This window comes from Sebastes fasciatus, chromosome 15, assembly GCF_043250625.1.
Source record: "Sebastes fasciatus isolate fSebFas1 chromosome 15, fSebFas1.pri, whole genome shotgun sequence".
Taxonomy (NCBI): Eukaryota; Metazoa; Chordata; class Actinopteri; order Perciformes; family Sebastidae; genus Sebastes; species Sebastes fasciatus.
In genome coordinates this window covers 17,185,953-17,210,803 of record NC_133809.1, presented here as the reverse complement: position 1 = coordinate 17,210,803, position 24,851 = coordinate 17,185,953, and the positions used below count along the sequence as shown (strand labels likewise).

The following is a 24,851-nucleotide window of genomic DNA, read 5'->3' as shown; positions in this document are numbered from 1 at the left end:
ACAGGATGGGGATGAGCTCTGGCTCCAGACAGATGAGAGGGCTGAGTGCACTGGCTGGCTTTGTGTGTGTGTTTTAAAAGAGAAATTCATGCACTGAACATAACTTTTTTTTTTTTTTAGGCTTCAAACAGCCATGTTCCATATCCATAAACAATGATTCAAATCCAAAACCCAGATGACAAGATTCAAAACATTATAAAGGCAAAGACTGCCCCCTAGTGGTTTGGAGTCATGCAAAAAATTAAAGACATTAGTCCAGTGATTATTAAATTTGTAAATCTTCTTTATTAACTTTACAGTATTATAAGAACATTGACAAAGACAAACAACAAGAAAATGATCTGGACACCGACAAAGAAACAGAACATATATACAGTATTAACACAAGAGCTCAACCCTTCTGGACGTTGCTGATAAGTTCATCACACAGTTTGGTGAGCTCTTCAGCCTCCTTCACCTGCAAAACCAAGATAAATATGAAGATAATATTTTATGTCTTGTCTTCAATATATCTGCAAATAACACACCATCTAATTCACTCACCTTCTGGTCCAGGCTCTTCTCCAGTGACTGCACCTTCATTTGCTCCCGCCGCAGCTGGGCTTGAAGTGCAGATACCTCCGACTTGTTCTTGGACCGCACCTCAGCGATCCCTTCATTTGCTCTGGAGAAGAACAACAAATGGTCAGTCAGACATCTCTGTAAGTATTGCATTTTACACTATTATCACAGCGGAGTCAAGTTTCTTACTGGCAAATTTTCTCCTCAGCGTGGGCTTTGAGGGTCTGGTAGCGCTGCTCCTCCTTCTTGATCCTTGCCAGATAGTCCTGAGCGCAAGCTTTCAGAGTCCCTTCATTCTGATGGGAATGGTACAGAAAACAATTAACCAATCAAACTCCTAGAAATGTCATCCATTTGTGGTTTATAACAGGGCAGGTGTTTGTGTTTTCTAACCTTTTTGTAGCCCTCAACCACATCCTTGTACTTCTCCAGTCTCTTGAAAAGGTCGGAGAAAGATCTCTCCATGGTGTTCAGGTCGCTGGCCACTTGCTCCTTCTCCAGCAGAGCCTCGTTGAGCTTCGCCTGAGCCACCTCCCTCTCCGTCTCTTGATCAGCTGAATACAAGAAAATTAAAGCTCTCGTTAATACGCCATTACATCCATAATCCTGAAGACTGTGACGAGTACATCATTTATATCAACTTACCCATCATTTTTGCAATCATGAGCTCAAATTCTGCAATTATTTTCCTGTTGAGAGGGAAACAAAGATTGTCAACTGTCTTGAAACATTGAATTAAAATGACAAATTAAATTAAGCAAAAACACAGCGTACCTCATTTCTTGGCCATCGTCAAGCATCTTTCTATACTTTGCACTCCATTGCTCTTCTTTTTCCTTTGCCTATATGAGAAAATACACGCTTTAGGTATAAGGGCCTTATCCAACCTGTAAGCCGTTTAAAATCAGGGGGCGACTTTAGTTTTACTTCATTTAAAGTTGTGCAATCGTTTGTGTTTTACAATGTCCAATTTGTACAAAACCATTTATTAAAAATATATTTGGGAGCTGGTTTAAGACTTCTGATGATCACAATTGCTACTGACCTGAATAATGTGCCTAATGCAGTCCTCATGTTTAAAAAAAAAAAAAAGTATTATCCCACTTTTTGTGGAATACTGATCTCAGTAAATGATGTAAGACTTTAAACTATTCAGCCGACACTGAGAACCATGTAAGCTAAACAACAATCATTGACATTTGCCTGTTAAACACATTTCTTTGATATTAGATGCTTGTGTTTGAACCAGAATGCACCGTGGTTGAATCAGATTACTCTGAACTGCTCCAGGGATCTTTATGGAAAACAACGCCATCAACACAGACTAGTGTGTTTTTTTTAGTCTGTATTCATCACATAGACCCAAACAAAAGGGACTTCAGATGCAAAACCTCTTCCATTGCTGTCATTTGTCAAATCACAAAACATTGAGCAGGACATACTTCTGCCTGGACCCTGGCGATGGCTGCATCCATGTCTTTCTGACTGTACTTCAGCATCTCAATGATGGCATCCTCCGTGTTTGCTTGCTGACTGAAAGGAGGGACGAGGTCCGCCAGGATTGAAGGAGCCTAGATGACAGTTCAAGTGTAAATAAATCAAGTGTGTCTTTCTAACACTTCCACTCATTTTTAATAAAGATTACCAGGAACAGTCAACGGTGGCATTCCCAGAGTGACTTACTGGTGCTGTAGCATCAAACAGTTTGAAATCATCCTTTTGTGGTCCACTTGAAGTGTTTTCTGCCATCTGTGGAGCCTCAAGCCTGAGTTGAGGAGAAAAAAAGCTGACTTGTGAAGTGGTCAAAGTGGTTAACATTTCTGACAGATCTCATTTTGTTGAACAGGATATCCAACGCGGAACAAATTCAGCTCTAATGTCCAGTGACGGCAGCAATCAAGAGTGAGTGGAAACAGAAGTACGTCATACCGTGAGACGAAGGCAGCGGGGCGAGGGACGTTGGTCTGAGCGGCCGGGCCTGCAGGCTTCTTGGGGCTCTCTCTCAGGAGGGGGTCAAATTTAAGGTACAAGGATTGTTTCCTCAATGCAGATTCCTTGAACTGTTGACAGACAAAATGATTTAACATTTTAAATGTTTAACTCATGCACTGACAGTCAAAAGTTGAGTCATTTAACATACGTGAAGTAAGTACTTACATTGCTGGACCCAAACTGTTCAAGGTAATCCATTTGTCCATCAAAGTCATTGGCCATGACTAGAGATAGAGATCATAGGTTAACATCAAAAAGAGCTTTCCATTTAATGATGCAATAAGTAATTTAATTTCAACGTAATCACACACACACACCAAACTGGGTGATCCCCAACTCTTTTTTCTTTTTTTTTTAGACCAGCTCTAAAACTCCAGGTTAAGTCAACAGCAAAATTCAGAGATCCTTGTGGAAATTAGACGAAATAGAGTTACGTCCAACGTTTACTTACACAGACTTCCAGGAACAAACTCGTCATTGAACTCTGACATGGCGGTCTGTGACTTCTGCTCAGGAAGACTCTCCGTGGGAATATGGATTGGGATTGTATGAAACTGCATTACTTCTCTCAGCGCTCCAGGGTTGGGTACTGCTGCAGCTGGGACACTCTCTCCATCGCTACAGAGGGCAAAAGCATACAAACTATAAATTAAGTGTCTACTGTAAATAAAAGCTTGATACACTCCTATAAAAAAGGTAAACATACCATGCTGATGGTACAGCTTCCTTTTCCACAGGCTTCTCCGGTTGCTCTGGAATCAACGTTTCCGTGAGCACAGGGCCGGATTTGTTGCTCATGTTTGCCGTTGTGCCAAAGGGATTGAAGTTTGGGTCATCGAACTTGTCAAGGTCAAATGAGTAAGACCCTTTGGGAACCGGAACATCATCAACATCGCTGGCATCGGGCTTCGCTGGAGCTTCTTTTGGTGGTTTGACGTCACCCGCCGGCTTTCCCGCTTTAGGTTTTACACCAGCTGGCCTTTTGCCAAATTTCTTGGGTGGCGGTTTCCGGTTGACCTCGCCGCCATCATCGAAATAGAACTCAAGTTTGACTGGTCCTTCCTTGATCGGGGCATCGGCTGGCTGGGAGGTGGATTCAGCAGCTGAAGTTTTGGCTGCACTAGCTGAAATTGGGGCCACGGCAGCTATGAGTTTCATCTCAGGCTGAACAGGTGCCTCTTCAACAATATTTGTGGGTTTATTTTCCTTTATCTGTGTCTCCTCAACAGGTGGTTCAATGTCTGGCACCTTTCTCCCGAGCTCATGGGAATTCTTGATTTTAGAGCCACCGGTTTGGAAAGGATCGACAGCATCAAGGTTGTCAAAATCCAAGTTGTAAGCACCTTTCGCTGGCAGTGGAGCATCTTCCACAAAACTCCCTGACACTTTGTTCTGATCAGCGTTTGGAGACATTTTAGCAGGTGGTTTTTCATCAGGCATGGCAGTGCATGAATCTTTTTCCTCGACCGCTGGGACGCTCTCGGTGGAGGTGTTGTCGGTGCAGACGTCAACTGGTGCCAGCTCCTCTTGAGCCATCTCAGGTACGTCGACAACAATTGTGGGTTTAATTTCCTTTATCTGAGTCTCCTCAACAGGTGGTGTAATGTCTGGCACCTTTTCCCCAAGGACAGGGGAATTCGGGATTTTAGAGCCACCGGTTTGGAAAGGATCGACAGCATCAAGGTTGTCAAAATCCAAGGTGTAAGCACCTTTCGCTGGCAGTGGAGCATCTTCCACAAAACTCCCTGACACTTTGTTCTGCTCAACATTTGGAGACATTTTAGCAGGTGGTTTTTCATCAGGCATGGCAGTGCATGAATCTTTTTCCTCGACCGCTGGGACGCTCTTGGTGGAGGTGTTGTCGGTGCAGACGTCAACTGGTGCCAGCGTCTCTTGAGCCACCTCAGGTACGTCGACAACATCTGTGGGTTTAATTTCCTTTATCTGCGTCTCCTCAACAGGTGGTGTAATGTCTGGCACCTTTTCCCCAAGGACAGGGGAATTCTGGATTTTAGAGCCACCGGTTTGGAAAGGATCGACAGCATCAAGGTTGTCAAAATCAAAGTTGTAAGCACCTTTCGTTGGCAGTGGAGCATCTTCCACAAAGCTTCCTGACACTTTGTCTTGATCAACATTTGGAGACATTTGAGCAGGTTGTTTTTCATCAGGCGTGGCAGGGCATGAATCTTGTTCCTCGACCGCTGGGAACTTAAACGTGATCACGCTGCTGTCTGTGGAGCTGATGTTGGCGGAGACGTCAACCAGTGAGTTTTCCACGGACGGGATGTATGGAAGTGTATCGTCTAGTGCAGATTCTATTTTGGTCGGCTCCTCCAAGGTATTCTCTGGTTTTGTATGTTGAGATTCTGTAGGAGGGTTTTCGACAGCGGGCCTCGCAGGAGACAGGACCGTCGTAACAGAACCCAGAAATGGATTGATAGCGTCAAGGTTGTCAAAATCAAACTGGTAGCCTCCTTTGCTTTGTATCGGCATGTCATCATCAGGGTAGGAGGACACTTCTGTAGAAAATTCAAGGAGAAAATCAATTTTTTCAGCATTCAGACATTCAAGGAAAAAAAACAAAAACGTATTGTATGTTGGATGAATTACCTTGTTTGGGTTCACCAGTGGCATCTTGCAATAAAGTACTAAAAAACAAAACGGACTTTGTTACTTAAATGGATTGGTCATTTAATTGGAAGCACGTTGTAGTATGAGAAATGTTACTTACTTTAATTTATCCAAATTTAAGGTCTCCATTGCTTTTGTACACTCGTCCACGCTTGTCATCTTGACAGACTTGGTGGGAGAAACAATTCTTCTAGTCACAGGGTCTCTTCTCGGAGTCTGAAAACAAACCTACACACAAGCAATTTGATCAGTACTGTAAATGTTACCTTCTGGATACTAAATTATATACAGAAAAAATTAATAGGAAGGTAATAGCCATCCATTTCACGATAGTCATACGTAAAACAAGTTAGTATACTTTGCAAATGTGTGCTAGAAACATGTCTGAAACTGTCTTGTAGCTTTGTCCACCAACACAAGTGTTCTGTTTTTTGTTTGATTACAGTCCGTTTAAAGTTGTGTGGAGCTATGTGTGTATATAATTTGTGTCATTACGGTGTGTGTAAAGAATCAAAATGAGAAGGGGGACACAACATCTAAAAAAAGGCAAGCTGGTTCTGTACCTTCGCCGCCTTTGGCACCGTCTTGCTGGGCAGGTTCTCTGTCTGACGCAGGATGGAGGGCCTCCCAGTTGGCTGATCCAGGGCAAAAATGTCATTAATCGAGCTGTTCTGCTTTCCTCCAGGGCAGACCCCACGATTCTCATCATTCACATCAACAGAACTCATCCTGTAAAAGCAGAGAGACAAAGTGTAAGTTAAGGGGCTGGAACGATCTGATGACACTCCGAGGGAGGCGTCATCCTGAAAGCTGCACCCAGCTGATAAGACACTTTGGGTCGTGGGGTTTACTGATGTGTGTAAAAAAGATCTGCACAGAGAAAGATGGCACAAAGTTGACAGCAGAATCAAGACAAATGTGACTCCGCTAATTGAATTCTGTTGGTGAATTATGGTTGGCACGTGCCTATAATTATTAAAATATACTCCTTCCTAAAAGGATCATGCAATGATGCTGTGTGCCAGGCCGATCTGTTGGCAGATATAATAATAATAAACTAATAATAATAAAATTTGTATAGCACTTTTCATACAAGAAATGCAGCTCAGAGTGCAATGTACTTGACATGAAAATGGACATAAAAACTTAAGTTGGAAAATAAAACCAGAGAAAAAACACATTATAAAAAGATAAAAGATAAAATTAGTGACCTAAACAATCCACTAAACAGCCAACTATGGGTTCATCACACTACATTAGTGACCTTAACAGTTGCTAAACAGCAAATATTAGCATATTGCTGATATATGTTGGTATCTATGTTGGCCAATAACTAACATGAAAATGTAACACAGCAATGCCAAAAATGTTTGAGGTAGAAACAGTGCTGCCATGACATAGTTTGTCCACCAGAGAGCACTAACAGGTTCATTTTTCAACTGTATAAAGTCCAGTTCAGTACATCAAAATCTAAATTACTATCTACCAATACAACATTACCTATTTTATTTTTAATCAATACCATTATCTATGCAACTGATGTAGTAAGCTTTGGGAAATCTAGTATTGTTCAGGCTGGAGAGCCAGGAAGTGTGAACTTTGGCTAAAGTTAAAGTGGTTTGATATAAAAAGACAAGTTAGGTACACAGAGGCACATGATTTTTTTTTTTCAGATTACCGGTCTCATGCACTACTGTCAGGATATAGTTATTATTACATTTATAAAAAATAACTTTTAATCATTTTCGCTCCATTTCGACCCACTGCTTCTTTAAGGGTGCAAGGGCCCTGGAAGTGACTAAGCTTAACTCTATGCAGCCATTGTTAATGTTATTAAGGACCTTTGCTTTTCATGCTATCACATGCCAAAATGTGTGCTGTGAAAAATCTCTATTCAAGTATTATTGGTGAAATGCCAATTTTCCAACTGACTTTCAATTTTTAACTTGCTTTAATTCAAGTTGGACTACAAAGGATGATTTTAATGATTTTGATGTTGATAAATATGTGGTGAATTTGAGCAGCAAGCACAGAAATGTCAACTATAACATCTATAACTACTGCAGCCAACAAAAGGTTATATAACATTCTTACATGTGCTGCTAGAAAAAGTATATTACTACAGTGTATTAGTGATAAGAAAGCCTCTGTTCAAGGCTGGCGTAAAGTCATATTTGAGATGGTCCCTTTGGAATATCTTACAAAAATCTACATGCCAAAGTAGATCAGTTCCACAATATCTGGCAGCCCTATCTGAATTATATTGGACCTGAACTCTCTTCCTTATTATCTTACAAGGAGTCTCTTGAACATGAACTCATTTAACCTGTTACTTCCCTGCACCATGGACTATTTCCTATGACCTCCTACATACATTTTTTGATCTGAGCTGTACCAGTGTTTGTTTGTTGTTTTTTTAAAATTATTATTCTTATTGTTGTGTTTGTGAAAATAAGAAAACCCAATAAACATATTATTTAAAATATATATATATATAAATATATATATATATAATTTTTTTTTTTAAATATTGCTCCTAAATACATTACATTTGGCTATATGCTGAAGTATAAATGTTTGCATGCAAATTATCTGGAGCTGAAGGCAAAGAACAGGTTGAATCCCAAGATTTTCCTTCACACGTCCACACATGGTTTTTATGCATCACTCCTTTGTTTTATTGACGTCATCCATCCGTTACTTCTCTTAAGTGATACCCAACGTTAACGTTCAACCCATAACGTTTGAATTCATTAACGGTCACCTACCGAACGTTAACTAGCAGTTCATCATAAAAGCAAACTAACGTTACCAATGGCAACACCCGACGTTAGACTAATGTTTAGCCGTTAAAGTAAAACTAAAGGGAAAATCTTGGCAACAGAGGCGTAAACTAACATATTATCATCCTATATTCACTTACCTCGAAAAAACAGATGCAGTTGGCCCAAAATTACAACGTCTTTCGCCAAAGAAACGCCAACAGCAGCAGCAGCGTGACCAGGAGGATGACTGGTCTGGTGAGCTTTTTGAAAAAACCCTCGCCTAGTCTGTCTGCGAGCGACAGCCGTTTGGAATTTAAAAGTCTTGAAACGGACCAATGAAATCGCCAGACCCATTCAAAGGAAACGCGCTTCCGGGTTAAGCAGCCAATAGCGTTAAAGAGCGGATATGAGGCAATCGACGGGCCAGCGTCAAAGATAATACACATGGCAAGATAGTTATTACGAAGACAACAACTCAGCTACAGGCACGAAAATCAAATTGTTTACCGATTTATTATTATTATTATTATTATTATTATTATTATTATTATTATTATTATTATTATTATTATTATTATTTATTATTATTTATTATTTTTATTATTTTTATTTTTAATTTACTTATCTTTTTGTGTTTTAGGTCCTTTCCGTTTTCCTTTTTTCCTTTTGTATATGTTTCGTTTATGTTTCTATCGGATTTAATTAATTTATATGTATAAATTTAATTGTTTATGAAATTAATTCTGCTTATTTAATGGTGCAGTAATATTGTTATACGGATGGGGGAAGGGGAAATATATTTGTTTATACAATTATTTCTGTGATTTATTGGATTTTGTGCAGAATACCAATAAAAAGACTTTGAACTAAATTGTTTACCGATATTTTCTTCAATCTTGGCTTTTAAGCATTCAAGGATGATTTATGTTATGACAATCAGACATTATCACTCCGCTTATGTTGCGAAACAAAAGGCTTGTTTTTCCACATTGACAATGTAATAACATTGTAACGTTATACAACAGGAGAATGCTGATATTCCTGTTAAATACATAGACAAACTTGAGTCACTGCAGCATGATTACTGATTCCTTTAGGTGTTGCCAAAACAAAAGTGATTTGGGAGACTTCTCTCCTTGCTTTAGGCCAATAGGTGGCAGTATGCATCTTTCACGCGGCATTAAACAAAGAAGAAGAAGAAGAAGAAGAAAAAGGAATAATGGAGAGAATTTCATTATTAGTATAATTATAATTATTTAATTTAATTAAATTAAATTTTATTTTATTTTATTAAATTTTATTTTATTTTATTAAATTAAATTAAATTTTAGTTAGTTATAATAATAATAATAATAATAATAATAATAATAATAATAATAATAATAATAATAATAATTATTATTATTATTATCATTTTTTTAAAACATTTTATTATTTTAAAATTTTATTTAGTTTTTTGTTTGTTGCCAACCTACTGCTCCACACTCCAGTCCAGTCGGTGGCGGTAATGCCAACTGCCAAAAAAAACAAAGAAGAAGAACCGGAAGAAGAAGTAGTAGACGAAGAAGTGGCGGCAAACTGCTGATGTAAACATCGTCGTCCTCTGTCGTCTCACTCTGCTATGAAGAGAGTTCATCTCTCCACATAATAACGATGAACATTTCTTTGTCAACAATGAATTCCAGTAGAAAAGGTAACATTTGTTCTTTCTAGCAAACAAATATGTTAGCTTGTTGACGCTAAAACATAACTATAGCACGCTAACGTCAGTTAGTCGGAGTCTGCTAACAGTACTGTTTAGCAGATAGCTTACTGACCTGACTAGTGACACTAACGTTGGTGCATACACACCATTTATATACAGCTTTAGGAAGTCAAACTATCAACTAACAAACGTTAACAATCTAATAATGTTGTTTCCCGTTACAGGATCTGGAGATTCATCCCAACTTGCTGCCAGGTAACTAATGAACCTGTCATCCACAGAAAACACCAAATCTGACTAGCTGCTCAGGTTAACTTGTTACTTCTGAAATATATAATGTTAATAGGTTACAGATTGCTAGTCAATGTAGTGGGGCCTTAAAATATTCCACATCTTTTATACACTATTGGTATTATTCAACTTTTCAATGATATTCATACAAATTAAACCCATTCCCACTTTTCCAACTATTCCTACTTCTTGTTCTTCTTCATACAGATTAAAGCCATCAATGCAGTGTAGCATCAGCTATTCAAAAACCTTCAAATATTACACATCTTTGATAAATTATTGGTATTATTCAACTTTTCAATGAAATTCATACAAATTCAACCCACTCCCACTTTTCCAACTATTCCTAATACTTCACCTTCTTCTCCCAACATTTAAGCCAGCATTACAGCATTCACACCGCAATTTCTTATTATTATCATTTTAATTACTTCATCAAAGTAATGTCACTCTTTTTTTTTAGTTTTGATTACTTTTTGATTATTTTTCTAAAGAATGTTTGGGTAATAAAGCTGAAAAGTCATAATGAATGAATGAATCAATCAACATGTATTTGTATAGCCCTTTACAATAACCAAAACGTACCCAAAGTGCTTTACATTAACATCAAGAAATAACAGGAATAAAAACATAACATATCATAAAATCATAAGACAAGGTACATAAAAAGCACAGGAAAAATGTCACAGCGCTACTAGGTATTAAAAGCCAATATTAATAAAAAAAGGCTTGAGCTTAGACATAAAAACATAAAACATAAACCAGGCAGTGTAAACATCACAACAGTACTCAACACTGATAACTGTCAGAACTTTTGTCAAATGTTCTTCAAAATAACCTGAATTAAGATTGGAGTGGAGCTGCAGCATTAATGTTATATTCTACATATAGCCTTAGCATTTTGCTGAAAAGAATATATTCGGATTTAAACCCTTTCACCAACATTTCGATTAGTAACTGTAATTTAATTACATACTTTTTCTCAGTAACTATAGCTGATTATAATTACATTTATTTTAACTAGTTACTCCCCAACACTGCTTACAGATACTACCAAGTACTACTACTACTACTAAGTATTAGTCACTTGCCTATACCCCTCAGTATACGGTCCTCCTGGATTAGGGCTAATACCATACATGTACAGTAAGTTGTATGGTTACTTTTTTGTAAGGTGAATTTGACTATTAGGTTTACTGATCTAACTGAGGAGCACATCTACAATAGAATAAACATTTTCATGTCCTCCAAACTTAATGGGTAGCTGTAGTAACAAACACTTACCTGCTTTTCATGGTGACGTTTAGTTCTCAGTATCATCAGCTCAATTTGTATGTTTTACCTATATCACTTCCTCCAGGAAATACACAACACCGTGGTTACTGACGGATTTATTTGTCTTAATTGCACATCAGTCAACATCACCTTCACCAAATCCACTGTCGAACTGTTCAAAATACATAACAATGTACAAAATAACCACACATTCGCATCACACACAAACTGTAGACACGTAACTGTAAATATGTACGATGAAACATAAAACACAAATAAACATACCTCGCTGGCTGCACGCAACCGAGAGGGAATGAGTTCACTTGAACACCATCAAATATTCAAAATACAACAATATCACCTTAAATTTAGTATAAAAACTTTTGCCGCTTCACATGTCTTCTTGTAGGAAATTGCCACAACTAAATGTGTCCCTGCACAGCATAAGATGTAAACATAGTTCCCATGTAGTGTTTTAAAACAAACAAATCAATATTCATGAAAATAAATTGTATAAATATAACATGTAAACAAACATATAAAATAATAGTTATGGCAGTTAAAACAAGTGTTAATGGTTTTATTTTTATTTCTGGTCCTGCAGCAGTGATGGTGATTCCATCAAAGTTTTTGTGCGAGTACGACCTCTGACCCAGTGTACTGGGCTGACCACAGATGGAGATCAGAAGCTGTGTCTCACAGTCACCTCACCCAACACCATCCGTCTGCTATCAAAACCAGAACCACGAACCTTTACTTATGATCATGTTGCTGACATGGACATAGCTCAGGTTTGGAGCATACAGTTATTGTATTATTAACATACCACCGCTGGCATGGGTAAAACTACCTTGAGTGACTAATAATAACCTGATTTGTCAGCGTGGGATGTAGCATCATGTGGTCGGTGTGTGCGTGATCTTTATGTCATTCTATAACAGGATGCTGTATTCTCCAGTGTGGGCAAGAATATTGTTGAGTCCTGCATGAATGGATACAATGGTACTATATTTGCCTAGTAAGTGGTCTTTATGTTGTTTAAGAACAGTTTGAAATTAAAACTATTTAATGGCACAATCACTCTGCGTTGTACTTCATGTGCAGCACCCATTCATTTCCTTATCTGATTCCTCTCTTGCTTCTGCAGCGGACAAACAGGCTCAGGGAAAACATTCACCATGCTTGGTAAGGATTCAATATATTATTTACATTGTGTACTACAAATTATTTAAGGTCCAGCAAAAGAACAATCGTAGTGACACTTTTTTTCTCTCCCGCTCCAGGACCATCTGATTTGGATAACTTCACAGATGAATTGAGGGGGGTTATTCCTCGAAGTTTTGAGTACCTTTTTTTCCTCATCAACAGAGAAGTGGAAAGGGTGAGCTGTAACATTTCATCACCATGAAGGCGATGTAAACCAATTGTTTGTTTTCTAATGAAGTTGGTGCTTTGCTTGTTCTTTTTCCTTAAAGTCTGGCCAGTCCAAGAGTTTCCTTTGTAAATGTTCATTCATTGAGATCTACAATGAACAAATTTACGACCTTCTGGACACCGCCTCAGCCAGCCTTTTCCTCCGGGAGAACATCAAGAAAGGTCTGTTTGTTGAGGGAGCTGTGGAGAAGTTTGTCAACTCAGCCGCTGAAGCATACCAGGTATAAATTCCTTGCTTGTTGTGACTGTTGTGAAGGTTACTGTACTGCAGTGATTCTCAACTTTTTCGGGTCAAGGGACCACTAAACTGATACACATTAAGTAGCGAACCCCCTTTTTGATAAGATTTTGCTTCAGGGACCTCCATCTGAAGAGATTTTGGTTGTTAGATTAGTTGTCAACTACAGTTCAGGAGATGACCGTTGTTAACCGTGGATGAAGTGAAACATTCGTGTCCGACTAGTTAGAGGGGATGAAAGCCCCATATTACTATATGCCTTGTATCCAGTTCCATTTTCATAATGTAAAACATATTTTGTGCAGTATAAAGTGTGTTCTTTATTGAGCAGTGTCAAGTTACTACACAGAGTTGAGATTGCATGAAATTGATAAATAATTAAATGCAGGTGTGCTGTGGAAGTGTACAGAATTTGTGTTTGAAACCACTTAGGTGCTGTCTATGGGCTGGCGTAATCGACGAGTGGCCTCCACCTCCATGAACCGAGAGTCTTCCAGATCTCACGCGGTGTTCACCATGACTCTGGAGTCCAAAGAGTCTATCAACGAAGTGGTGAACATCCGAATGTCTCAGTTGAATCTGGTAGATCTTGCAGGGTCTGAGCGGCAGAAAGACACACACACAGAAGGCTCCAGACTCAAGGTGAGGCTTCGTCCATGAATTCAGTCTCATGCTGAGGTACTACATGTATGATTTTTGCTGTTGCTAATAGCGGTTGTCTGCGTTGCTTCTCTTTCAGGAGGCCAGCAGTATCAATCGCTCCCTCATGTGTCTTGGTCAGGTGATCATGGCTCTGGTTGATGTGTCCAATGGGAAGAACCGCCACATCTGCTACAGAGAATCTAAACTCACCTTTTTGCTCAGGGTGAGTGATCGTGGGCGTGGCTTTGGTGAAGAATATGTTATGTTGCTGTGTATCATTGTGGAGTCAACTTCCCTGGAATTAAGGCATTGTATGCAGAGTATGATCAGTGGCATGACTCAAATGCAAATTACTATGTGAAATACATATTTTCTTCTTTTTTTTTTGCATTTCAAGAGATTGTATAGTTACAGAGCATACAACAAAATATAATTAAAATACAAATAAGATAAAATTAAATAATAATCAACAAAACAGAGGAGAACAAAATAATATAAATAAATAAAAATACATAAAATTAATATTTTCATGCTTCCATTATGTCTACTGAAATCACTATTGGAACGAGATTGTGTAATAAATACTGGTGGTGATGTGAATTGTTTCAAATTAAAACAAGGAAGTATATATATATATATATATTCTTTATGCTTTGGAAGAATATAACTCTTTTTAATACCCCATTTAAAGATGTGATGGCACTTTATAATTTGAATAGATTTTATGCACTGCAACAATTCTTATTGTTATTTCAGGACTCTCTTGGAGGAAATGCAAAGACTTACATCATAGCCAATGTACATCCCGGTTCAAAGTGTTTTGGAGAAACGCTGTCCACCTTGCAGTTTGCTCAGAGAGCAAAGTTGATCAAGAATAAGGTATTTGTCATTTAACATATCTCTATATTGTGTTAAAACAGAGTAGACTCGATCAAGTTCAGGTGATTTCAAAGAGCACTTTGTAATCTCATCCCTGTGCAATTATTCTGTTTTATCCAGGCTGTTATCAATGAAGACACACAAGGAAATGTGAGGCAGTTACAAGCTGAGGTGAAGAAGCTAAAGGAGCAGCTTGCACAGGCTCTAACTTCTCAACCAGGGGAGTATGGAAGAGACATAGCACCAGGAGGACCTGAACTCCCCATAGGTAACAATACAAGGACCAAACATATGTTAACCATAACACCCTCAAAATAACATCCTCTTTAAACCATTTTCACACATTCAAAATGAAATACACTAATGTATTAAATACAGTAATTTGGGCTACTGTGTGACATGCAAAGTTACATGTTTTTAAACAAATATTTTCTGGTATGTTGCAAAAGTGTAAATCCGTTTTTCTCATCTGGTCCTTCCATAGATATTCAACATGATGTCTCATATAAAGCAAAGTTTATGGCTGCTGTTCGTCTGTGGAGGAAGCGAGAAGATGAGAAGAGGGTATGGGAAAAATGTTTGCATTGTCATTTAGTTTTGGACATTGTGTTGCTGTGAGGAAATGCTGTTGGTGCAGGGAATCTTACAGTAATGTTTGACTACACTCAGATACTGCACTCTAAAGTGGCTCAGCTTGAACAGGCCTGGACCCAGAAAGAAAAGTTCATCCATTCGAGCCGGATGATTGTCAGGTTTCGAGAGGACCACATCAGTCGCCTTGAGAGAAAACTGAAGGCAGGACAAGGCTTACTGTCAGACAAGGAGTCTCAGGCTCTGATTGACCAGCTGAAAGAAGAGATAAAGATCTTGAGAGATCAGGTACTAAATCTAATGCCATCTGAACACTACCTTACCCACTGCTGATGACTGTTTATATGTGTAAAATGTGTGGATATTAGTATAATATGTGGATACCAATGGGCAACTGCAGTCAGAAAAAGTGAAGCCAATGCTGAAGTGCCTTAAACTTGCATTCTTTCTAATAGCCAGCAGGGGGCGACTCCTCTGATTGCAAAAAGAAGTCTGATTGTATAGAAGTCTATGAGAAAATAACCCTACTTCTCACTTGATTTATTACCTCAGTAAACATAGTAAACATGAGTTTATGGTCTCAATCGCTAGTTTCAAGTCTTCTTCAATACAGCATGATGTTCATTTAGTAAATTATGGTCCCATTTAGAGTCAGATAGACCATAAAGCAGGGGATGCTTTAGGGCGTGTTGCCATGGCGTTGAAGTCTGGGAGTTGTCCGTGTTTTTGTTTTACAACTTTAACCCTTTCAGTGTGTTTTCAGTTCATGAAAGTTAATTGTGACATTTTGGTTGCCTAAAAATATCTTATTCAGCGTTCAGATGGACTTGGCTCCACCCTTTCGTGTCACTTCTGGTTGCAAATAACCAAGATGGCGACGGCCAAAATGCCGAACCCAAGACCTCAAAACTGCAGTCCACAAACCAATGAGTGGTGTCACAGTTACTACGTCCATTTATAAACACGACTAGTGCTGAGTACCTATAAAAAGAAGAAAAAAAATTATATTGACATTATTTATTTACTCTAAAATCCAAGATATATTTCTTCATATTTGCTTACTCCAAAAGCCACTAGAGGTACTTTAGATCCTCTCTATTTTTTAAATAATGTCCATAAATTCCCCAAATATATCTGTTCAACATAATTTTCCCATGTACACAACTCTGTCCTTTTAGGTTGAACATCACCCCAGGATGACTCGATATGCAGCGGAGAACTTCAGCATCAGAGAAGAGAACCGTCACCTTCGTTCTCTTGAATCAGTGGTGAACGCTGAAGAAGCTGCTATCCAAGTTGCTGCTGAGCTGGAAGAGGCTTTCCAGAGGGCTCTGGAGACAGAAAGACTCTCAGAGGGTAAGATAATTATCAGCTTCATCAGAGAGAATGTCAAGTAAATGTATTGTATCCTGTATCTATCTGTATACAGATCAACAAACTCCTGTTGCTCCACAGCTCCAGCAGCCTCGTCAACCGCTGCGGCTGTAGAAACTGTCTCAGCAGCTACAATTGAGAAGCTGAAGGCTCAGCTGCTTCAGAAACAGTCCAACCTCACAGGCGCCCTTCATGCCTTTGAGGAGTACAAAGAAGTCACCAAGTAAGGAGGGTATTTAATGAAGAAAACCACTCTTTAACCAAATTCACATGGGCGTTATCCAGAAAAGCTTAGCAGGTGTAGAACAAGCAAAACGCAAAAGAAAAATATGCCAATATCTTTTGGCATCATGCAGCAACCGTAAATAGTAGAGCAGCTTTGTGAGCACACAGTGTACATGGCTCCTCTCATGGACACATTTCTTTGTCAATAACGGCTGATTTTATACAGTTTTAGAAAAAGAAAAGCATCCTAGTTTCCTGAATTCCATTTGGGCTGGCTAGTTTCAAAAAACGATCTTACTAGGCTTCATATATTTGATGGTGTGACAATCCTCTCCTACTTGTTAAATCCACTATTTGTACATATTGAAATATTATTGCCCAACCCTGATTTCTAGCTTCAGGAACAAGCTGTTTTTACCTTGACCACTTACTTTCATTGTAGAGCTGCAACGATTAATCGATTAGTTGTCAACTATTAAATTACTCACCAATGTGGTTTTGAGATGGTGCTTTGTGTTCTAGGAAACAGATGTCTCAGCTGGAGTCTGAGAAAAGATACCTTGACAAGTCCAACAAGCATTTGGAAAACATTTTGGAAGCCACAAACGCTTACAAAAATAAGGAGGTCTCTGAGCTGAACAGAATTCATGTTGAAACTATAAAGGTGAGTGGATGTTTGTATTCAGATCACTGTGAGGCTTATTACCCTTGCCAAGGAGGTTATGTGTTTGTTTTTGTTTTGTTTTTATGAAATTTGGTGAAAGGGTTTAGCATGGGCCAAGGAAGAACCCATAAAATTAAAGGGCTGATCCGAATCACAGGGCGGATACACAAATTATTTTTCTCTTTTGTTAACATTACAGATAGGGTATTACCTTGGCGGAGGTCTGCGCTCTCAGATTGCCTTTCTAGTTCAATATATTTTCATTGTCTTGCAGATTCTCTAACAAGCATTGTGGGAATTCATTATCTTTTATCCTTCAAATGTCTATTATACCAGATTCTCACAACGCCCACCCAAGCATACAACTTGCGCACCCGTCTCGTGCCTTTCTCGAGCCCAGACCACCTGAATGAGAAAGGCGATAAGTCAGATGACATTTGGACCGAGCAGCCTCCTTCAGACATGGCTGAGATGGCCTTGACTGAGGAACTCCGTCACGCGCAGGTACAACAATGTGGATTATCCTGCAAATGTCCGTACAAAAAACACAAATTGTCATTTGTCTCATACTTTCTCTAATTTCTCACCAGGAGCAAGCTAGCCGCATCCAGATGCAGTTTAACGAGGAGGAGCTAAAGAACAGCAGGCTGCTGCAGCAAATTGCAAAACTTGAGGAGCAGATCGCTGTGATGTCACAAGAGTCTGAACGCAAAGACGAGGTAGAATTTCCTCATGTTCCTCATTTGCTGTTTTGTCTTATCAAACTTTTATGTTATGTAAAGAATATTTTTATTTGATGTGTTGGATAATGTCCTTTACTCAACTATTCTGTTCTTCACACCTGATACAGCTACTTTCTTCTGAGCAAGCTAAGAGGAACGAATATCAGGTCAGCCTACAAGAAACAGTCAGTGAGCTGCAACAGAGCCTTCAGTCAGAAGAGCAAGCCGCAGAGGGTAAGGATCTGATACTCCTCCTGTGTTGCTGTACTCTAATCTGCCTGGACTTTGGCTGTTGTGGAACTTGGAAGTTTCTGTCAGATGGAGGTAGGGACAAGAGTGCCAAGGTGACGACTCTTTCTTTTCCCTCCTTTCAGTGCTGAAGAGTGAGATCCGTGATCTACGCCTGGTGCTGCAGTCGTCCGATACGGAGCTGGCCGCTGTGAGGAATGAGCTAAGAGTGGACCAGAGCGAGCAGCAGAGAGAGATGAACCAGCTCTCCAACAGTCTGATCAGCACACAGCTCCAACTTGACAAAGTCCAGTAAGCTTGAGTTTAATACCTCTGCACTGTGACTCTTCTTGATTTTGTGTGTTTATGTGCCCACAACTCCCGTGTGTTCATTCCAGGCTGGAGTGGGAGCAGCTTCTGGAGCAGCATCGGACACTGCAGGATTCATGTGACCAGCTCCAAGCTGAGGCGAAGTTTGAGGCTGATCAGGCACGACAGCAGCTGAAGGACAGGCAGCAGGAGATTGATGAACTGAAGGCACAGCTCACGGTTAGTGAACTCATAACCTCAACTTTGGCCATTTTGCATCCTGAAATTCAGGCTCTTAACTGTCTATTTTTCTATTATTTTTTCTGTTGTAGGAATTGAATAATTCTCTGCAGACTGCGCAAGAGCACACAAGCGCCCTGATCTCCCAGTTAAGAGAAAACAAAGACAGTACATCAAAGTGAGTTTGTCCAAAGCTTTCTCCTTTTTTTAAAACAATTTTTTTAGAATTGCTTACAACAGTTTTCAATATCTAAAATAACTCTTATTAACACGAGTGACCTTGGTGTGTGCCTTCAGAGAGCTCATTGAAGCAGTGGAGCAGAATACACAGCTAAGAAAACAAGTGTCAGACCTGACAGTACAAAATCAACAACAGGTCGGTCCTAAGAACAGCATGCATGTTTGAAAATTACATCTATTATAACAGTAATTACGGCTCAGTAGCTAAACCTGGTTGTCTGATTTCTGTTCTGAAGGCATCCAAAATGATCGATCTTGAGCAAAATCTAAACTCTGCCAACGAAACGATAAAAGGCTTGGAGCAGAAGGTTGACCAGGACAAAGTAAGTCCGAGTCAATAATTCTTATTCCTTCAAATGTAATTGCAGTGTTTATGCTTCCCTCCTGAAACCCACCTGTGTGTTTTGACAGGATGTTGTTTTAGATCTGATTAACCAAACCAGGGGCCTCCGCAGTGAGCTGAGCCTCACGAACCAGACCATCACCCAACTGTCTGGAGACATCAACGACATCACAGTATGTTACTCCTCCACCTATTTCACCCTTTATTTGTCTTAGTAACTTCATTGTTTGCTGTTGTTACCTATTCCTTTACTCTGCCACCACATGCTGTAGATATGTTTAATGTTTAAATTAGTCGGGGCATGTTTATAATAAAAATAATGTCATTGCTCCTCCAGGCCAAGTACAATGCTACCTGCCTTGAGAGGGAGGATATGCGGGAGCATAACTCTAAGATGGAGGCAGAAATCTGTGACCTGAAAGAAGCTTTAGAAAGGCGGTTAGCATCCAACACAATAGAGGTAAGTTTGATCATGTTAAACACCTCTGTTCATTGTAGATTTACTGCAGGGGATTAATGCTCTGACCAGGTTTGTGGATGGAGAACAGTTAAATACTGAAGCTACAATATATATAATGTGTGTTTCTGTCCTCAGGTGGAGGTGTTGCAAGACGAGGTTCTTTATGCGACTGAGGAGGTTGAGAGACTCACTAAGGTCTTAGATGAGCAGAACAGCCTCCTGCAAGCATCTCAAGATCAAACAGCCCAGAAGGACATCATCATACAGAATCTACAGCAGAAGGTGAAGTTTGTTTATCATCTCAACACAGAGCAAACTAGTAACCAGTAAGGTCAAACAAATCTAAAGAAACATTTTACTGAAATGACTATCAAAACTCTCCTTTTCTATCAGGCGCAACAACAGCAAGAAGCTGTTGAAAGAACTATCAGAAATGGAAGTTTCAAACCCTTTGCTGAGCTGACAGGCACACCTAAATCATTACCTCGGGTAAGAATTGTCTTTGGTTGGTTTATTTGCTCTGTAATTCTGCATTCACACATGCAACAATAAGATAATCTCTTTTTCTGTCTCTCAAGACACCCTGCACTCCAGGAAGTTTCAACAGGGACCTGACCCAGGTGCTAGAGAGCCAGGAGAGGGAGCTGGAGAATCGACGCTCCTCCATAATGACCCTGGAGACTCTTTTAACGGAGCTGAACGCTGAGAGGGCTGCCAAGAATGAGGAGATCCAAAGGCTAAAGGTATATCTTTGTGCAAAAGCTGAATCAATCAATAGCTGTTCGTCACTGAACTGAAATATTCGTCCAGCATGGTTTTAGCAGACTCTTGTAGTTTAGTGTCTTTTGTTAATATTAATTGGAATTTTGTAGGTCTGCACGATTATGACCAAAGTGGTTGATCAATATTGAGATCTCCAATTATTTATCACGATTATTCATTGATTTTAGGGAACAAATATTTGTATTTACATTTAAATCAACAGAGCACTGCTTTCACTTCCATATTGTGCTATATTCCTGCTAATGTACAAATCTTTGCATCAGAATAAGACTGGTACTTATTCACATTGCATCTCCTGTAAGCAAAATAAAATTGTACCAAAACTTTTTACTTTTAATTAACAAATCTTTGCAAAATAAGACTTTAAAATAAGGTTCTTCTTCACCTGAATTCAGTTTTGTTTTGCCTGTCTGCTCTATGCTGTATAACAAGAGCGGGCAATATGAGTAATATACATTATATTATTCTTCTTCTCTGGACTGCAGCTGCAACATTCAAGAAAGTTTTTCACAGGCTGCCGTTGTCAGGTGTACGTGACAGCTTCCCAAAAGTGAAGCTAAAACATATCGATCGCCCCCCTGGCGGCTGGTTGTTAGTTTAGGAAGCGCTTGATTTGATATGCAGCGGTGTTCTCTGAGTGGAGCGCGTATTATAAACGTCAATATCGCAGTCGATCATGTTAATTTTTTGGTGGGGAGCCAAAAATCGTGGTCACGATTAATATTCAATTAATTGTGCAGCCCTATATTTTTGAATAAATGCAATGACATACATTTAATGGCCTTAAGAAGTCCATCAATATTGATATTGTGATTTCACTGTCCTCAGATGCAGCTGACGGAGAAAGAGATGGTCCGAATTGAGATCCAGGCTTTACTTGACCAGTTTTACAACAAGCAGAGCCAGCTGACGCAGAATGGAAATAATAATGGGTTGAGTTTAATCATCCAGTCATTCAACCATCCACTGCCCTAAAATACATTACATCATCCATTGTTGATGGCTTAAGTAAGATTAATGATTTCATCTCGTAATTTTCAGTGAGGAGTTGAATGACGCCGTCAAGCAAACCATACTTAAAGAGCTGCAGGAGGAGAGAGCAGAGAAGGTTGGTATTTGTTTAGCTGCTGGTTTTATTTTTTTCACTGCATTAAATAATCAATTTATAATGTGATCCTCTCTCATTCTTTAACAGAGCAAAATAATGCAGAAGCTGTCCGATACTAATAAAAGGTAAGGACCTTTGGTTCAGTTACGTAAATGAATCAACCTTATGTTAATGCATGTTATCCTGATTCTTTATTAATGCTTGATGTTTGACAAACTGTGTTTTTTTTGTGCTGTGGATTAGACTGCAGGCGCAGGAGTCGATGTTGGCCCAGTCTCAAACCTGCATTCAGGAGCTGACCACTGAGCTGAGGAACCGCTGCCTAGAGTTGAGAGATCTGAGCGAGAGGATGCAGGATGAGGAGAAACTACACCAGGTCAGAGAAGATGAGAAAATCTTTTACTAAAAAAATCTTTTTGGGATGATGTATCTTTCAAGTATGATGAAATGGATACCTGGCAACAGAGTCAACGGCTGAAATTTGGTACATATTCACAGTCCCAGGACAAAAACTAATGAGTTCCTGGTTGGGGTTCATTAATGATCTTTTACTCTGGAAGATAGCCTGATTATAAGCACAACACTAAATAGTCTGCCCTCTTTGATGGGCTGACAATGTGGACAGTTACAGATTGCACCATACAGCCTTTCTGACAACGACATTTCTGGTTAAGTTGGCGGACTGTGTATAGTTATTCTCTGGCATGTTTTAATTTGAGAAGTGTGAGGTACTCATTTGAGGTTACCTGCATGACGATATGGAGGATGGAACCTGCCAAACTGAAAAATAAATAAATAAATGACTGGATGAATAAATAAATGTAGCAAAAATAATATTAAAAATATATGTAGCCATTATTAATTGATGAAATGTGACATAAATTGATATTTATTTTTAAATTTGCTTCTTTATTTATTTACCGTTGTATTAATTCCCTTATTTATTCACTTCTGTTTAAATTTCCCTTTTATTTATTTATTTATGTATTTATTCATTTTAAAATGTATTTATTTTTGCTTTATCCGCAAAACAGTTCAGCTTCACATGGTTGATTAATTGATGGCTAAATTTATTTTTAATATTATTTTTGCTAAATTGAATTACATATTTATTAATATTTATTAATTTATCTATCGAGTGATTTGTTTATTTTTTTTAGATTTTGGAAGGTTCCGTCCTCCATATGAGGGCTGTCTAATAACTGCAAGCTGCAACTTATGTTTTGATTTATCAATTAAATGTTTAGTGTATAAAATATATGGTATAATGGTGAAAATGCCTGCTATAGTTTCCTTAAACTTTATCAAAATTGATTTACAGGAGAACGAGGTTCTCCGTAAGCAGAATGTTCAGCTGTCGGAGGAGAATGGAAAACTTGTGGGGCATAGGAACCACAAACAGAGGATTGAATATCTGGTGAAGCTGAAAAAGGACAACACCAAACTTCAAGAGGTAGCTAACATTTCTTCTGTCATCAGAGGATGTTTCTCTTTGGTCATGTAAATACTGTAAACACATCACGTCAATCAACTTTTCTTTCTTTTGTTTAAAAGGAAAATGAAAAGCTCAGAACAGAGATGATCTTAATGCGGGACAGCGGTGGATGCCCGCCACTGGAGATGATGTAGATCCCGGATTTTTTTTTTTTTTTATATTATTGTTTGCGTGTAGGTGAATTTGCATCTTTCCCAGTGAAGAAGGGATTTTACATTATCTTTATCTTTTGTTTTACTGTATTGACTTGGTCATCTCTTTTAATGGTTTCAAGTACAAAGGCATTGTGATTCATGATTTTTGTTCTTTTATTCATTCAGGGAATGAGCAGTAATGATTTGTCTCATGATGTGTTCATGTTATTACACCTCTTACCATACCATACTGTACCTTTACATTGATCTGCTATTACAGCAGCATGGACAGACAAGCTGTGACAAATAGGGATGCACCGATCCACCTTTTTCAGTCCTGATACCGATAGCAATACCTGGGCTTTGGGTATCGAACGATACCGAGTGCTGATCCGATACCGATGTTTTATGAATAACCTGTATACCTTACTGTGTGGAAGTGACTGTGATCATTCTTTTATGTGTAAAGCAACATCAGGCTTGACTGAAACATTGCTTTCCTAACTTTGTAAAACAAAATGTAACAAATAAATAGATAAACATATATGTATTTAATTGTTATTTATTATTAAAATAATAAGTTTTACACCAACAACTTTGCAAAAAAATCTTAAAATTTAACAGGAATTATAAATTCAGGTGTAAAACTTTAAAAAAAAGGAATTTAAATTTCAGTATATGATATATATAGTATATAAATTGAATTGAATAGATCAGCCCCAATGTCACTGATATCTGATCCAGCTATTTGAGATAGTATTGGCCCGATATCCAATCCCGTATCGGTGCATCCCTAGTGACAAAACTTCCATTAATGCCGCTCCATCCGCCTTGTTGGGTTTTTGTTGGATGTACATTAGTACACCTAGACACATTATTCTCAGTCAGACTGCAGTGAAATTACAAAAATGTTGAATATAATCTTAATGTGAAAACTGAATATTTTTGTGTTTATAATTTTCTGGGTGCTTATATCTCATGCTGTGATTGTTGACTGACCATCTGAGTTGTATCCAGGTTTTATTTCCCATCATACTGAGGTGTATTGAGTGCTACAGGAATGAGTCCTAAAACCCGGAAATGAGTTAATATTTTAGCACTTCTGGTTCCCTCGTCTGGAAGTCGATGGGTTTTTATCTAAATGCCTGAAATAAGGACTGTGGTTAAAGGGACTGTTTGTAAGAAGCTTGTTAACAGCGACACCTGTGGCCGTTAAGTCAACGAAAGTCAGCGTTGGGCTCGCGCTTGTGCTCGCTCTAAATAGACATGAACGAGCATCGCTGAAAACAGTGACACGACACACGTCAGCTAAAACCACAATATCACTCTATATTTCACCTGCTTGTCAGTAATGTTAGCTGACCAGACGGAGGTCTCTCCATGAATCACTGCTGATCCTAGTGTTGACTTTCCCTGCCTCAGCCTCCCGACCGCGGGTTAGAGGAAATAGGAAAGACACCGGAACCCGGTCGGAGACGGTAACGTTTCTCGCTGCGGAGCCCCGTCACTTCACAAGACACGG

At 38.9% G+C, this 24,851-nt stretch overlaps 2 protein-coding genes across 3 annotated transcripts; one reads left to right on the top strand and one right to left on the bottom strand.

The window, feature by feature from the left end:
• Positions 1-259: 259 nt before the first annotated feature.
• On the bottom strand, positions 260-8,263 carry tacc3 (transforming, acidic coiled-coil containing protein 3). The gene is made up of 16 exons (XM_074660775.1): positions 8,108-8,263; positions 5,748-5,913; positions 5,285-5,412; positions 5,164-5,201; positions 3,260-5,072; positions 3,005-3,171; positions 2,719-2,777; positions 2,491-2,621; positions 2,245-2,326; positions 2,004-2,132; positions 1,336-1,403; positions 1,207-1,250; positions 955-1,115; positions 751-857; positions 544-664; positions 260-457 (listed from the first exon to the last, which is right to left on the bottom strand). Exons 2-16 carry the CDS (start codon positions 5,910-5,912, stop codon positions 392-394), a joined length of 3,279 nt encoding a protein of 1,092 aa, XP_074516876.1. The 5' UTR covers position 5,913; positions 8,108-8,263; the 3' UTR covers positions 260-391.
• Positions 8,264-9,483: 1,220 nt separating this feature from the next.
• kif15 (kinesin family member 15) lies at positions 9,484-23,875 on the top strand. 2 transcript variants are annotated; one of them, XM_074660770.1, is made up of 35 exons: positions 9,484-9,642; positions 9,879-9,909; positions 11,825-12,011; positions 12,162-12,238; positions 12,368-12,405; positions 12,504-12,601; positions 12,696-12,875; positions 13,325-13,534; positions 13,632-13,757; positions 14,291-14,413; positions 14,534-14,681; positions 14,898-14,977; positions 15,083-15,292; positions 16,183-16,360; positions 16,460-16,601; positions 17,126-17,267; positions 17,604-17,771; positions 17,858-17,986; positions 18,118-18,223; positions 18,364-18,529; positions 18,616-18,766; positions 18,859-18,944; positions 19,064-19,142; positions 19,243-19,329; positions 19,418-19,522; positions 19,687-19,809; positions 19,945-20,091; positions 20,203-20,298; positions 20,388-20,552; positions 21,421-21,524; positions 21,634-21,700; positions 21,788-21,825; positions 21,944-22,076; positions 23,022-23,153; positions 23,255-23,875. In XM_074660770.1, the coding sequence occupies exons 1-35, from the start codon at positions 9,603-9,605 to the stop codon at positions 23,327-23,329; spliced, it is 4,167 nt and encodes a 1,388-aa protein (XP_074516871.1). In that variant the 5' UTR covers positions 9,484-9,602; the 3' UTR covers positions 23,330-23,875. The 2 variants fall into 2 exon arrangements, with proteins under 2 accessions (XP_074516871.1, XP_074516873.1); XM_074660772.1 differs by lacking the exon at positions 9,879-9,909 and having other exon boundaries at positions 9,489-9,673; positions 11,828-12,011.
• The last annotated feature ends 976 nt before the right edge of the window (positions 23,876-24,851 follow it).

Coding starts and splice junctions, on each gene's coding strand:
- kif15 (XM_074660770.1), top strand. CDS start 9,603: ATGAACATTTCTTTGTCAACAATGAATTCCAGTAGAAAAG. Junction 12,012..12,161: donor CTGACATGGACATAGCTCAG/GTTTGGAGCATA, acceptor ATTCTATAACAG/GATGCTGTATTCTCCAGTGT. Junction 18,224..18,363: donor AGAAGAGCAAGCCGCAGAGG/GTAAGGATCTGA, acceptor CCCTCCTTTCAG/TGCTGAAGAGTGAGATCCGT.
- tacc3 (XM_074660775.1), bottom strand. CDS start 5,912: ATGAGTTCTGTTGATGTGAATGATGAGAATCGTGGGGTCTGCCCTGGA. Junction 5,413..5,747: donor CGGTGCCAAAGGCGGCGAAG/GTACAGAACCAG, acceptor GCTTGTGTGTAG/GTTTGTTTTCAGACTCCGAG. Junction 458..543: donor AGAAGAGCCTGGACCAGAAG/GTGAGTGAATTA, acceptor TTGGTTTTGCAG/GTGAAGGAGGCTGAAGAGCT.